The sequence below is a fragment of the Egretta garzetta genome, unplaced genomic scaffold (genome assembly GCF_000687185.1).
Source record: "Egretta garzetta isolate BGI_Z169 unplaced genomic scaffold, ASM68718v1 scaffold1074, whole genome shotgun sequence".
Taxonomy (NCBI): domain Eukaryota; kingdom Metazoa; phylum Chordata; class Aves; order Pelecaniformes; family Ardeidae; genus Egretta; species Egretta garzetta.
In genome coordinates, this window is record NW_009259537.1 from 62,898 (window position 1) to 77,818 (window position 14,921).

General features: G+C 39.1%; 1 protein-coding gene across 1 annotated transcript in view; it reads right to left on the reverse strand.

Moving 5' to 3' along the window:
* Nucleotides 1–14,505, reverse strand: part of LOC104125241 (maltase-glucoamylase, intestinal) — a gene marked incomplete at its 3' end in the record, with an annotated part of 75,713 nt that extends 61,208 nt beyond the window's left edge. The window contains 1 exon segment of the mRNA XM_035893227.1: nt 14,382–14,505. Within this exon segment, the coding sequence (XP_035749120.1) occupies nt 14,382–14,505 (124 nt within the window).
* Between the last annotated feature and the right edge of the window lie 416 nt (nt 14,506–14,921).

Consider the following 14,921-nt stretch of genomic DNA (forward strand, 5'->3'; position numbering starts at 1 on the left):
GCAGTACTCCAGGTGAGGTCTCACCAGAGCAGAGGGGCAGAATCACCTCCCTCGACCTGCTGGCCACACTTCTCCTGATGCAGCCCAGAGTACGGTTGGCCGCCTGGTCTACCAGCACACATATTGCCTTAGAGTCCTTGTCAGATGGTATTATCTAGTCATATTGAATAGAAATACTATCTGGACTTCACTCTGACATAAATCAACCCTGCCAAGGCAGTTTCGGCTTGAAAAGATTTAAAAACTAAAACCTAGTCACGAAGTAGATTCTGTGGGTTCAGACAAGGCGTAGGTCTTCCTCTCACTCTCTGGAAACATTCAGCTGTTTTTTTCAGTGTACAGAGACTTTTTTCAGATTTCTGGTATTTCAAGAATCAAAAACACTACTACTTTTTGACTCTGTTTTAACTGCCACTGATGCTTTACAGTTCTCTTGCTCAATAAATGTTGCTGCTGCATTTGTTACGTGAAAGGAAACAGCAGTTCTTTAGATACTTCTATTAACTGGGAGAAGAAAAGACAAATAGCAGATTTTCATCCCAGTCAAATTACAGTATTCAGAACATGACTCCTCTTAGACTTTGTCATGTATTTTCCTTCTTGGTAAATATTATCAGAGAAAAAGGGAGAAAAGAATCCCCTTTGAAGATATTACTGATAAAAATTGAAAATGAAAATAAGATCATTTAGACTAAAATACTTACACTGGAAACTGTAAACTCATAGTAAATGTAGGCTTTACTCTCAGCTGTACCTGAAAGGTGAAGAAAGAAGTTACATTTGCTGTGCAGAAAAGAATGGCATTAAAACCAGGACTGTGCCACTGCTAGAGACCGATAAATTGCTAATTATTATCATTACTGCATTCAGAAGCTGTACTGAGCAGATTCTGTACAAACTGCAAAGTAATATATAATTATATTTTTCAATGAGGGAAAAAAAATTGAGGTTTTACATTTAACGTGCTGCCAACTCAAATATTATGTTAATTTTATCCAGTTTTACTGGTGGTTTCACCTTGTTGTCAAGTCTTGATTCGTATTTTGTATTCTTTTAAAGCTCAGAATTTAAGATTCATTATCTAACCCTTGTGGTAGAGGATTTCCCATCTCTTACAGAAAGGAATTAAAGCCTTTTCTTTTTCCCTGTTCATTGGGAATGTGGGAAGTTATTTGCTATTGTTAACAGCCTTTCACATTTTGAAAATTTTATTAGTATTTCCTCTCTTCTCTTCCAGTTTCAATAACACAATTTTTTCCTATAGGGTATGTTTTCTACACCTGTAACTGTTCTTTCTGCTCTCTTCTAGTCTCCTATTTACCTAAACCTGTGCAGAGGATTGAAATTCATAAGCAGGTTTGTCTCTCTAGCTAAGGACTACCAAATTTAAGAGGAACGATTACTCATTGCTTTCCCACTATAACCCTAAGAACAGATTTTCTGGCCAGAACCACTTTCCACAGGAGTGAAGGAATGTAAATTACAGATAAATTTATGCATATTAAGGCTAAGGATTATGTCATAGTAACTTGATTTGGTTTGTGCTCTCTGTATGTTTTCTCCTTCAGGCCAAAGACAAGCTCATGATTTAGCCACATTAAGCATTCACTACAACTTCCATCTGAGAGTTTTCTGCTTTGCTCTTACCATTCTTTCTTTGAGGAACTGACAGTTCTCTTCTTTTTTCCTTAGGCCAGTCTCCCAGGAGATCCAAATTTTCCAAAGTTTTTTTAAAAATTATTAATATAAGCTTTTCTAAAATATACCATAAATAAGTGTTTTTACTGCAAAAATGACAATAATATTAATAATCTATGCCATGGAACCATAAGAGAGGAAATAACACACAACTGGGAAAAAGAAATACAAAAGTTGAGTCAAGCAATCTGGCAATTTTTTTTTCCATGTACAAAAAGAAAAATACTGTCATTGCAAGCAAATTGTAAAACGTTTCCCTGAAAAGAATGCAACCTGTAAGTTTTGGGCAGGAAATAACATCATAAGATGTTTTATTGTTTTGTTTCTCACCAGCAGTGAGTACAATAATAGCTTTGTTATTTTAGGCCTTGACAAAGGAGTACATATAGCTGTCACTTATACATATAGCAACCACCCAAGGCCTTCAATATTTATGGCAGCAATAATCAGCCAAATCACAGCTCTATTTCTTAAAAGCATCCCAAACTTCCATAAAATTTTAAAAAAGAAGAGGCTTGAAAGTTTTTCTGGGAGATACGATTGGTATACTTGAAATAAAAAAAGGAAGTTATACAGGTCAAATGCATAAAGTTTTCTAAGTTTTTTTTCTTTCCAATCAATTTTTTAATATTGCCACCAGTTTACCTCTGGAGAACTAATATCTTACCTTTTGGCATTTTCTGTAGTTGTCTCACTAACAGACTGCACAATACCCTCCCCCAGCATCTTCTCCTGCAAGTTGCAGAAAAACTTCAGACCACAGACTTCTGAGCTGAGATTTCTGACTTACGTGTCCTACCAGGAAATATCTAATGGGGAGTTTGGTAGTTCAGGGAGACCAGTGAGTGCAGCTGAAGGCTTTGACAGAGGTGCTCTGGTCAACAGAGTCAAGTGTTTCCTAGCCTTACCCCCTCTAGTTGCCTGTCCTGACATTCTCCCAGGGTGAAAAGTATCAGCTGAGGAATGGGAAGTGAAACAACCACGTTTTCCCTTCCACTGCTTTTGTTGGAAGGACAGTGACCTCCAGTAGAGGACAAGGTAGCTATGCAGTCGAAGGGTGGTTTTGAACCCCATGAGTTGCTTAGTTTAATCAGAGCCCTGGGCCCTGCGCAAGTGAAAAAAATAGATTGTAACTAAGGATTAAGGTAGCTTTTAGCAACTGGAGAATAATGCAGAGAAATTAGACTGCTTAAGTATCTAGAAGATTGTTAGACAAATCAGAAGACAGAGGTAAGAATGCACCAGTTTGGATGTCATATGTAGACCTGCATGGCTAGGCAAAATACCTCCATGAATCACCATCTGAAGGATCCCTACCTATTTTTCAGGATTATAAATTAAACACGAACATAATATCATAGCTGCAAAAGCTTCCTAAAGGATTTGAGTACCCCAAATCCTTTGAGTCTAATAGAAACAGGATGCCTAACTAAATCCTCGGAAATCCCATAGGAAATCCCACAGTTCAAGACACTTCTTTTTTCAAAATTTCCTTCATCTCAACATTAAAATGGAAAAAACACTCAATTTTTCAAATTCTTAGAATGCATGTCTTCCAAAAGCAGGTTTAACCTTAAATTAGAGGTTTGTGCCTTTTAAAAAAAACTTGTGTTGAATTAAGTTGCAACCTTAATCTTACCCTAAGCAAAAAAGGTATGTGTGTTGTAAATTGTTTGACAGAAAAACCTGGTGAGATAAGGGGTATCAATGCCAGTACATCACAAGAGATGAGGTTGACAGGCCTTGGCACAATCATAGCGCCTATCCCAACAAGTTTCCCAGCAGCTTTACTAAAGGTGAGGTTGGCAACAAGACAAATATAGCCCGTACCCTCTTACCCACGTGCTCATGCACCAGTAGGCTGTGGAAACCAGATGGCAAAAAGAAAAGTTGGCTCCAAGACTGTACTTCTGAGTTAACCAAATTTCTACTGTTTTCACAAGCAATTTAAATAATTCCAGAGAGTTAGTAACAGTGCTAGTTTTGCATTTTCTACTCATTCTTAGTGTCCAACAGTAATTATGTGCGTTCTTGCACCCGTTGAAACTAATTTGGAGATATATACCAGAATATATATCAAACTTGACAGCAGGGTTTAACAGTCAGCATGCTAATGTACCAAACCTTTACATATTTAAGGCTAGAGCAAAACCTGAACACGGAAAAAATTAATAAGTTACAATTTTCCACTTAAACGTGGTGAAAAACTATTGACATACAACCAAGGGTTAATAGCATGTGGCAACAATGCCTTATTCTTGCTCCATGAAATCAGCAGGGAGATTGAAACCTGTCCATATGAATGCTTTCTTAATCATGCTTATTTCACTATTGATAACTGCTCACCGGTAGATTCTCCATCATCCCAGAACAAGTCTCCAGAAGCTGCATTGTTGTCATCCAGGGCAATTATAAGTCCCATTGGGTTCTTGCGGCTGTGGAAAGAAAGACTTTGTGTCTCACATGTACAACAAGTATCTAAACAGTCTTAACGCATCCTTCATGTTTGTGTTAAGAACGTGACACTCAACAGGGTTGCAATACTTTGAGAATTGCCTTAGATATTAGTCTCTGGTTGCCTTTCGTTTTCTTGTAAACAGATTAAAATACAAGGCAAGTTTACAAAATGCTATGCAAATACTCCTGTAATTAATCACTGAACCTCTAACTTTGGAAGTGGTGGAAGTGAGGTGTGGCTCACAGTTAATCCCATATTTCAAGGTGGAAATGCTAGAGAGCAATCTGAGAACATTTATGCAAAGCTACTGGCAGACAACTGATTCATGGCTCTACAATGTGGCAGCTCACTGTATGTAACCCAAAGTCACCGTGCTTCAAATCCAGTGGCTCAGATCATATCCACAAGTATCTCTACGTCTTCTTTATTTTCACATTTCTCTGGGCTGGCATCTTTCAGATTCTTGCTTTCATTTTATGAAGTTAACAACTGTCTTGTCTTACTCCATGGCATATGTGTTACTGGCATTAACAATCATTATTTACAAGACCCTGCCACAGAATAAGCCACGATCTATTTGTTTTCTTGTTGCACCACAGACAAGCTGAAATGCAGCAAGAGAAGCTGATTCTGAAGGAAAGTCAGAGATGATACAGAGCTGAGGTGAATCACAGCATTTGACCAGTGACTTTGACTCCTTGGTGGACTGGAAAATAAGAGTGGGATTAACAGCACAAAGTGCAAGATTTTCCATTTTGGCACTGATAAAGATATGCTCTGAGTTCTCTCCCTGGAAGCAATAAATGAAGGAGGAAAGAAAAAACCACAAAAAAACCAAGAGGCAAAACCTAGGCTTGTTAGGAATCCATCCACAAGTACCGTGATGTACCCAAGAAAAAATAAATGCAATCTAAGGATCTAGCAAAACCCATGCTTGCACTGGAGATAGAGCTGTGTTCATGCTAATAGACAAAGGCCTCTGCAGTCGCTTTGCCAACAGAGTTTACAGGTCCGGTCAAGACAGAAGAGTTCAGACTAGAATAGGAGCAGAGCAAATTTCCTGGGATCCTCAGGGAAATGGCAGAGCCTATTTTTGCAGTTCAGCTTGTTCAGCAGAACCAAGGCGGGAGAGTGTGATTTCAGCACGAAATACGTATGTGGTGGGGGCCTATACCCTTGAAGCTGAGTGACAGAATTGTCACAGGACTGAACAACAAAGGCTCAGAACCAGAAGGTGGTTTGTAATGAGTGGAATAAAGGAGTGACAGGAGGAACGTAACGTGGACATTTTATGCTGCTGTCCTCTGCCAGAGAAAAGAGCTTGAACCGGTACCAAAAGCCAAACTTTTTTTTTTGTTTTTTTTAACCTGAGACAATCTGAAGATGAGAAGGTGGGGTCTTACTAGTTTAGTTAGTAGTCTCTACACATGTGTGAAAGTGCAGCTGTGCATGTGTTCTTGACGCAGCTTAGTCAAGAGTTTCCAGGCAAGGAAACAAATATTCTTCTATATAGATAGATAGATGATGGTGGAGAATCATTTGATTAGCGGACAATAAGGTCTCATTAACTCATACGAGTGACTGAGAATAAGTATGCGTATATGCAGAAACTACAGATGGTTTCTGATTACTCTTCGTGTTACTCCAACATGGTGTTTTATGAATTGAGAAGTTGTCTGTGTGTATTCCAATGTGCGTTTTCACAGACTACCTCAGTGTTTGGAAAGTTCCTAACAACATTCAATGTGTCTGATTTTTTTGTTCCTCATAAAACTACCACAAAAGCTGATGTGTAAACTTACTCATGCAAAACTGGCCGCACAACCGTGTCTCCTTGAGTATGAGCTTTATAAAAGAGTGTATACAGGTAGGGCAGCAAATGTTCAAGTAATACTTGGAGGTTTTCACCAAGACTGAATCCGGTCCAAACACAGCTGGATCCTGAGGCTGAAAACAAATATCAGATGATTATTATTTTCATCATGCAGAAAACACTCTGCCAAACATGTGAAACGTAGCTGCTGTTTCAGAGAGGCATAAATTCAATGGTGCACATCTGGTCAGTGTTTGCCTTCTGGGAGGTGTGAACTGAAGTTCTACTCCTCCAGGCTCCCCATGCTTTGCACTGCACATCCCTCCTTGTCCACCTTCAGTGACCAAGCCATTCAGCACATTTGTACCTTTCTTCTTTCAAATTCAACTATGTGTTATCTGACTACTATCTAACACTGCCCATCATTTTATTTCTTCCAAACCTTCACCTTCCTGCTTGGTGCTAATATGTATACATTAGAAAAAAAGCTCAAGTCTTACAAATTTAAATCATGGAAAGGAATTTGGCTATTTCCCTTATAAATGGATGTCTATTTAATTTGAAATGAAAAGGAAAAAACCAAAGTGTTTCACATCGATCACTAGGGTCTAAAAATTACGAGAAGTAACAGGTAGCCTGGGATGTACAAGATGTTTGTTACCCACATGTATCTTACCATACACACACAGCCACAGCAATCAAAATAAGTGGCTAAAACCAAAAATCAATAATTGGAAAAAAGGGTGTTTTCCTAATGCAGATTAATTCAGAAGTGAAAACTTTTGCTGTTTTGGAAAATGCAGGCCACATACTGTTCTGAAAACTTTTTTTAAGATTTTAAGATGCATTCCTTACTGTTGTGTTGATATGGCCAGGGAATATACATAAGAACTGTGGACATCATACTATTTCCCCCACTTCTGCTCTGTATCCATACCAAGTGTCTTAGAAAATGTGAGATTAATACCTTCAATAAAGGAATACAAGTATCACTTTTAAAGCACATTTTGATTCTGACTACTTCCAATCTTTTTTTTAATGCACATTCGCAGCATTCAAGCCCTTTTTATCTTTAATGTTTGCACTAAGGCCAGTATTACTACTACAAAAGCAAAATGCTACTCTTGGCTGGTGGTTTGATTCATCTTTGCTCTCTGACTCTTGAGCTTTGCATACTTCATGACAACACATAAACAGCAAAAGAATTCATCCATTACTGCTAACACCTCCATAAACACTGCTTTGCTAAGGGAGTGGAATTTAGTACACTTATGAATAAATGTGGTTCAATTTGTTCAGTGCATAAAATGATTAACTCATTGATTAACTTGGCCTACTGCGCCAGCTCCAGATAGCTTTCTGACCCTCAGGTTTCCACTGCAATCTTCAAGTTAACTGTGAGCTACTCCCCAATTGCATTGTGTACGCAAAGTGCTACTAATCTCTTATAGTAATGACTACCATCAGATATCTGGAGACAATTTTCTTTAAAATATTACATGGTACAGTATTTTAAAAAAAGGACATTTACATCATCTCAGTTTTGATCCCCATCCCACAGATCATTTAAAAAGATATTTAGCTGCAGTACTCAGAGCTACAGAGAAAGCTTTCTTACCCATGGCGTTGCTGTTCATCAGGAAAACACCAAAGGAGGCTCCAGTGCTGTCTTCCAAACACAGGAAAAAAGTTTGAACGCCATATAAGTTATGCATTGCCTTAAAGGGTAAAAAGAAAAAAGTAAGCTGATTCAGATCTAACAACAGTATCTGTCCTGGGATATTTCAAAATATACCCCAGGTAGAACTCAATACTTCTCAAAAGATGGCAAACAACAGAAATAAAAAGCCTGACACCTTCCTACAGTTCTGTGTTCTCTTTCCTGGCATTCTTCTCCTCTGTGAGAACATTTTCCATTAAAACAAAAGTTTCCCCAAATACAGAGATAACAGAAGCAAGCAGATATGATGCACTAATGATGGTTGAACTTGATGATCTTAAAGGTCTTTTCCAACCTAAACGATTCTATGATCTTTGGGCAAGTCTGCAAATATTGTAGCACTATTTCTGGGTAATACATACGCACATCAAGCGAGCGACAGAACTTGAAGGGTGTTTTCATCACCTTTCACCATAGATTAGATTTTACATCTAATCTCTGTTTCTTTTAATCCTGCAAGGCAATCACTTTTACATCTAATCTATGGAAATAAGAGAATGCCTTGCTTCTTTTTTATCTCCCTTCTAATGTTTTTTTCATTATTAGCAGCAAAAAAACCTTAGCAATTTTAACAGTTCTTTTCATTGTTGTGCTTCTTCCCCTGCAAACGAAAACTCAGAACAAATTAATGAGAAGCAGAACTTGAGCAATTTGAAATTAGCCTACCCTGCTTCTGTTCACTGTTAGTTCATGAGTTTACACTCAATAGAGCCGTTCGGGTAAGAACTACCTTCAAACCTCAACTTAATAATTAGTAAGAAGAGGCTATTTATAAGATGAATATTTGGTGGAGATGGAAAATAAATAGGATTATTTCTATAATAGAGCTTGTTTATAGTGAGACAAATGTGAGCTAATTCAGATTTTGATCCTGAAAACCAAAATGATCTTCATGATGTTTCACTGGGCCAAATCATACTGTGTCGCCTTCTCTAGTAATTATATCTTGATAGTCCATAATTAGTTTCTCCTGTCAAATTCCCCCACAACTATCAGATTTGTAAATAAAATAAAAAATATACTCAAAACAGAAAATGTAAAAGAGTCAGAAGAGACAAGAAATAGAAGCACGGTGGAGGGACATATGTGTCTTTATTTTGGTGACACATAGAGCTGCTTATATATAGTTACAGTTGTCGTAACTTCAGCTGAATCTAGACAAGGAGCAGGAGGCTCAGGGACTGTTGAGCTGTTGAGTGTCCCATCAGTGGAGCTGGGAACAGCCATGCTGCCAGAGGAGGCAGCTGAGGAGCAGCAATTTTTAGTCTTGTCCTACCAGTGTGCCATAACGTTCCCACTTTCTTAGCCAGGATCTTCCTCTCTGCGACCGCTTCTTGGCTAGCTAATGCAGGAGGACAGACAGGTACCATGAATACAGGAGGGACAGCTTACGGAGACACAGAACTTCATGGCTCCCTTGCAGAACTATCTACCTGAATCTTTAGATGCCTAATCAATGTTAACAGCTTAGCTCATAATGATGTCCAACACTAACACTGTCGTCCCAATTAAGCTCAGGCAGACAGTGCTCACCTTGCCACACATCAACCAAGGTTGCAATCCCCTCTCAGAAAAGACCCCCAGAGAAGATATCTCAAGGTATGGGGTACGAATTCCAAATTTATAATTAATTATTTACATATAGTTGTCTTCCCCCCCCCTCCCCCGCCCAGTTTTTGTTAGTATAGCTTCTATTTCAGCAAAACACTAAAGTGTTCTCTCAAAGTAAAGCAAATGGATTCTTGCTTTATGAAGCCAAGGTAATAGTGACAAATGGTGTTTATTCGAGGCTCATTAGATAGTTATAAATAAATTACTTTAGGAACTCCAATAAAAAACAAACCAAAAATATTAATGTTAACAAATATTCCTTCATTCGTGCTCTACATTGATTTCTTTCTCCAAAATGTCCATAAAGTGTTGATTATGTACTAGACATGTAGGGTTTCTGATATCATTAGCTCAAGTGAGTGCTTACAAGCTTTGGCAAATATTTCCCTAGTCAAAGCAAAAGATATTAATGAACACAGCAATAAGATTTGATTGTTTACATCCCCAAAGTACAGAAAAGACTGACTCTGGGAATACAAAGTCAGAAAAAGCAACAAGCAGAAAATGAGTATCATTGTTTGAATCGGCACCTCACCTGATTTTCACCCACATAAACTCAGTGTATCTCTGGTAGCAAATCACTGCAGCGAGGAACTGACAGAGCAACACCGTGTAAATGTGAGCACAACTGTTAAGAGAACCTGGATCAAAGCCTAAAGGAAGACTCCATACAGATGTAAGAGTCTTCTCTTATAATTACTGAAAAATGTGTGCCCCAGAAATAGTTTTGGAAAGAGACAGCCATACAGACTATAGAAACAAATAACTGCTGACAGACATATTTTATCTTGTAAAGAGACAGCTGTTAAAGAGAACTTTTCCATCATTTGCCGAGCTATAGGATGTTAACTGAAGAAGCATGTGTCATCTGTACTGAATGCTGCACGCAGCAATGCATTAGCACATATTGTTATTTATCAGTAGAAACTGAAGGCTCTCATATATTAATGTTTAGCAACTAGTTTTCAACTGCATGTCAACACAAAAATCAGAAATCGGGGAACTTTCATCAGCACCATCTAGCTTTTAGTAATAACATGCAGTGCCTGAAAAGTCTTTAGGGAAAAACTCAATGGATATTATTAATGTGTCTTCTGCGTAACAGGCTTGGATTCCAGACGTCATCTGCAAATAATGAAGCGTAATAAAACCAGTCCTTACTCCAGAAGGGCCAATATCCCTGCTGAAAATGGGCCAGGTTTTCCAGTTAACATCGTGCCGGTACTGCTTATGCACGTGCTCTCCCACACCGTAAATGTTGCTGCTTGGCAGTTTGATGGAGAGCTGTAAAAACTGGTCAGCATACTGCAGTGGTCCTATGGTAGTATCAAACCTGATGAAACAAGTTAAAGAAAAACAAAAAGGGGTATTTTACCAAGAATTGTTGCAGTAATTGCTTCTACGCCTTTGAGCTGGAGATCAGGTTCAAGTTCTCCACCCAGAGACCTGAGGCAGAGGCAGGCGGGAGAGTGTGGGGCTGGAGCAGAGCGAGCCTTGCACAGAGGAGGAGATGAGCGGTGCCTATTGATCCTATAGAAAGCTCTTGTCCAAGTGGCCCATCTATTTTCAGGGGTACATTTGCTCTCCCCTCTTCCACCAGAGCTTCCCACACTGCATCTGTTGTTCTGAATCCGCTCTCTGTGGCCACTCACAGCAATGGGGCAGATGGAAAATTTCCGTGGGTGGACAGAAACACAGAAATAGTCCACTGCATCAGATTTTGCAAACCAATTGCAGCCTTTGCTTGCCAGCGAAAACAAGCAAGACCCACTCTTGAGCCCTGCTAGGCCAGTGACTACAGGGAAAGGCAAACTATGGCTACGTGCTAGCACGTGTGTGTTAGCTCATTATAATGGCAGTTATCACCAGGAGTATATCATTAGCAGTAAATTCTTTTAGACATAACGAGGTCCTTAAACTATTAAATAAATACACAGTGCATTAGCGATTACAAACAGTGCACAAACAAGAGACAAAACCAGGAGAGTTTGGACTTGCTACAATTTTAATCTGTTCATATGCCCTTTTCTTTTTTTGAAAGTTAAAAACACTAACACTTGAGAGAGCCTTCATAAGTCAAATCCTCATCTGATGTATTTCTGTCCAGTTTCAGTGATTCCAAGGACTGTCTTGCCTATCTGCTCACAAACTGTACTGAAACTAGCTTTTTTTGGAGGGGAAAGTCTGTATGTCTGATGAAAGCTTTCAGGTTGCCTTGCAAATGATGATGGTAATAGGTCAATCAGAACTCCACCTCTTCTGGGGGGCTCAAATGTAGCAAATGGTGATGGAAGTTCACAGGCTTTATAACTGTCTGCATAATTGGGATTTTTGCAATGAACTGCAATAAAACATTGATCCCTGCTCTTCCTTTTCCAAAGAGGCCTCCCTCATGTTTCGTTGTTTAGGAGTCGGGGGAAAGCACTCGTCTTGTGTAAACAAATTTGTCAAGGATTTAACTCTGAGGGGCTGCCCTTGCCCCATGCTAACAGCAGCTTCCTTTGAGATACTCAAACTCAAGTCAAGCGTCATTGTCAGTTTTTGTCGTTAGAGACAGAGGATGCAACCACTTTTATCAAATTAAACAACAGCCTAAGGAAAACATAGGCAATCTTCCAGAGCACTGTTTCAGCATGTTTCTATTGGACGAGATTCCTCATTCCCCCTCCATATACCTGTTTAATCAGTCATGCACTACTGAATACCAAGTCCATCGTTTGTGCTCTTTATAATTGCAAATCAATCATTATAGAGGATTCGAAGCAAGAAAACAATACTAAGAGCACAAAAGTAATCGCTAATTAATTTTAACTCGAAGCACTGATAATCCAACTGGCCTAGCACTCTGACAGGTAATCATTCTTGGACTGATTTAATAAGCATGTTCATCCTGACACTTCCCCCTTCCAACAGGTCTTAAAGCCATGCCCTTAGGTTTGTAGCTGTGCTTTATTTATTTATTTTTAGAACGTAAAGGGGAGGAAAGCATTCAATATACAAGCCTGCCAAATAATTTACTTGCAGCATTACATGACCAGCTTATCAGTGGCTTGCACAAGCTATGTGTGGATATCATACATCTAATGGGCAACCTGGTTTTGGTGACTCAGGGCTTCAGCGTGATTGCAACAAATAGGAGAAAAGGTGCAAGGAAGAGGGTTCCCATGTGGTTTGAAGCTCTGGCAAGGAGTCCTTCAGTTAAAATAAAAAATCCCCAAATTGATGGAACAAAGCAGCTGTAAAGATTTCCCTAATATTGGGGGGAAATGAACAGAGTGTCAGACCAAAAACCTTTTAGGCAGAGCTCCCCATACCACAGAATTATTTCTAAAGGCCTCACAAGAGTCCTTGCAGAACATCCATGAGTCAAGAGAAGAAGTAGATCACATGTTCAGGAGGGCACCTCACCCATGGCATCTTGGACATACATTGCTTACGTGGCAACGTGGGCTTTCAGAGAAAACCAATGACAACGTGTTATTCAGAAAAAGCACCAAGGTTACTTACAGCACTCTACCGTTGCTCACTCTGGTCACCACGATGCCAAAGGGGTTCTGCTTCACCTGCACTTTGTAGTTTAAATTGGAGGCTGCAGATCCAGTGAAAGATTTCACATGTTCATGGGGCACTTCAAATCTCTGTGTTTTAGGATCAGTGATCTGCACGTATTTAAACAACAGAAGTGTTGGACCTTTAAAATCTAATCCCTAATTCAAATATTTTCCAGCATTAACACATAGTTCTGATTTAGGGTATTCCCACCCCTACCCCAGTCTCATCCTCTGCCTTCATTGGTATTCACTTCCAACTTTCATCACTCATTTTCAGCCACTGAAAATTGGACACATGGATTTGATTGGTGTTAAATGATACTGTGCTGCTGCTCTCTTGGATGCTCCTTCACCTGAAATATTGTTCTTCCACAGGAGCCTGAATTAGAGCATCAGGTAAAAACACCTTAAAGCTCCATTAAATTGCTCCATTAGGTTTCAGGTTTGTTGGACTGAATTCAAAGTGACCTTTTGGCAACTTTAGCTGACAAAAAGGTACACAGAGGTTGTTTCAGTTTCTCCCAAAACTGAAAGTTGCTTTATGTGTATCTTGGAACACTGTATATGTTTGGAATGAGAAGTATAAAGCGTAGAAATCTTGTCTCAGGCTGAGATGCACACAAATAGACAGGCTCCCCTCCTTGTACTTTTTTTACTACCTGCAGCCGGCCTCTTTGCATTATCTGCAATACCTGCACTTGCACTTTTTGCTCAGGCAGACTCGTACTCGTCTTGAGACTGAAACAGGCAGAAAATGCACAGATATATGTCTGTATGGGCAGCTATACTAAAACACTAAAATGCTTGTGGTGTATTAGAAATTATTTTTATTTTACTGCCATTTTCACCTGCAAGAGTTTTGCTTCAATCCCCATGTGTAAATGGGATTACATACGGTTCCATTTTGTATGAGTAAAGCAAGGTGCTCTGTACCACATCCCTGTAAAACAAGTGGTTTCTAATGTATCGATACAGGTTATTACGATTATAGGCTTTTTTTTCCCACACAGTATGTTTGCTCCAACATAGTCTCCCTGATTCCTTTTCTTTTTTTCAGTGCTTTTTATCTTAAAAAGTATTTAAATCATATAAAATACATAGACTAAAAAGCAGTCCTTGGAGGAAGGAATAAAAGGGTTTTTTTTTTATGACCATAAATTCCTAGGCATGCTATTTATTTCTTGTATTTATGATGGACAATGTTATTCATGTTATCTGTAAGAAGGAAGAGCCATGGTTCAACTTTTGTTTATAAGAAAAATATAACAGTAACACTGAGAGCCATAATAAAAACGTTGATTTTACAAAGGACAGCAGGGAAACATTTTTGCTTTTTAAGGTTTCTTTTTCCTCTCACTTTGCTTGAATGTCCACTTTACTGAAAAGTCTGAATCAAATAGTGACAGAAATGATGCCAACACTTAGCTCCTGAAGCTCTGTGTCACTTACAGTAGCCTCAGCAAGCAGGGACGAGCAGTTCCCACTCAGGGCTTTTGCTCTGCTCCTACAGCAGCAGTGGGAAGTACTTACCTGTAGGTTTGACTCCGGATTGTCCTGATGCTAAAAGCCCAATGAGGACACAGGCTATGATCGCCACCACGCAGAAGAGGACGATCAGGGTGACTTCCAGCCCACTGAACTTCCTCTTGCCCATCTAGACCCAGAGAAACAACATGGGCATAAGGAAAACAGAAGTAACAGCTTTGAAACCTCTATGAATTGCATTACTAATTTAATAAATTAGCAAAATTTAGAAATGATTCAGGTTTCAAACCTTGTCCCCCAATCCCAGGGCTTAAATAACACACTCCTTAGAGAACTATGTGCAATCAATAGCCTGTGCAGGATAATTCACACAGCGCAGATAACTGCATTAGTACACGAGTGGGCAATCACTGAGAAATGTATTTTGTTCTCTGCAACCCAATTGACACACAAAGAACAATTTTCTCCTGAGATCGTCTATAGAGTTTCTTACACGTCACTGAAATTCCTGAAATGGAAGAAAAAAACCAGATCCCTATCCCTTTTTTTTGGTCTTCTTTTTCTTTGTTTACAACTATTCCTTCC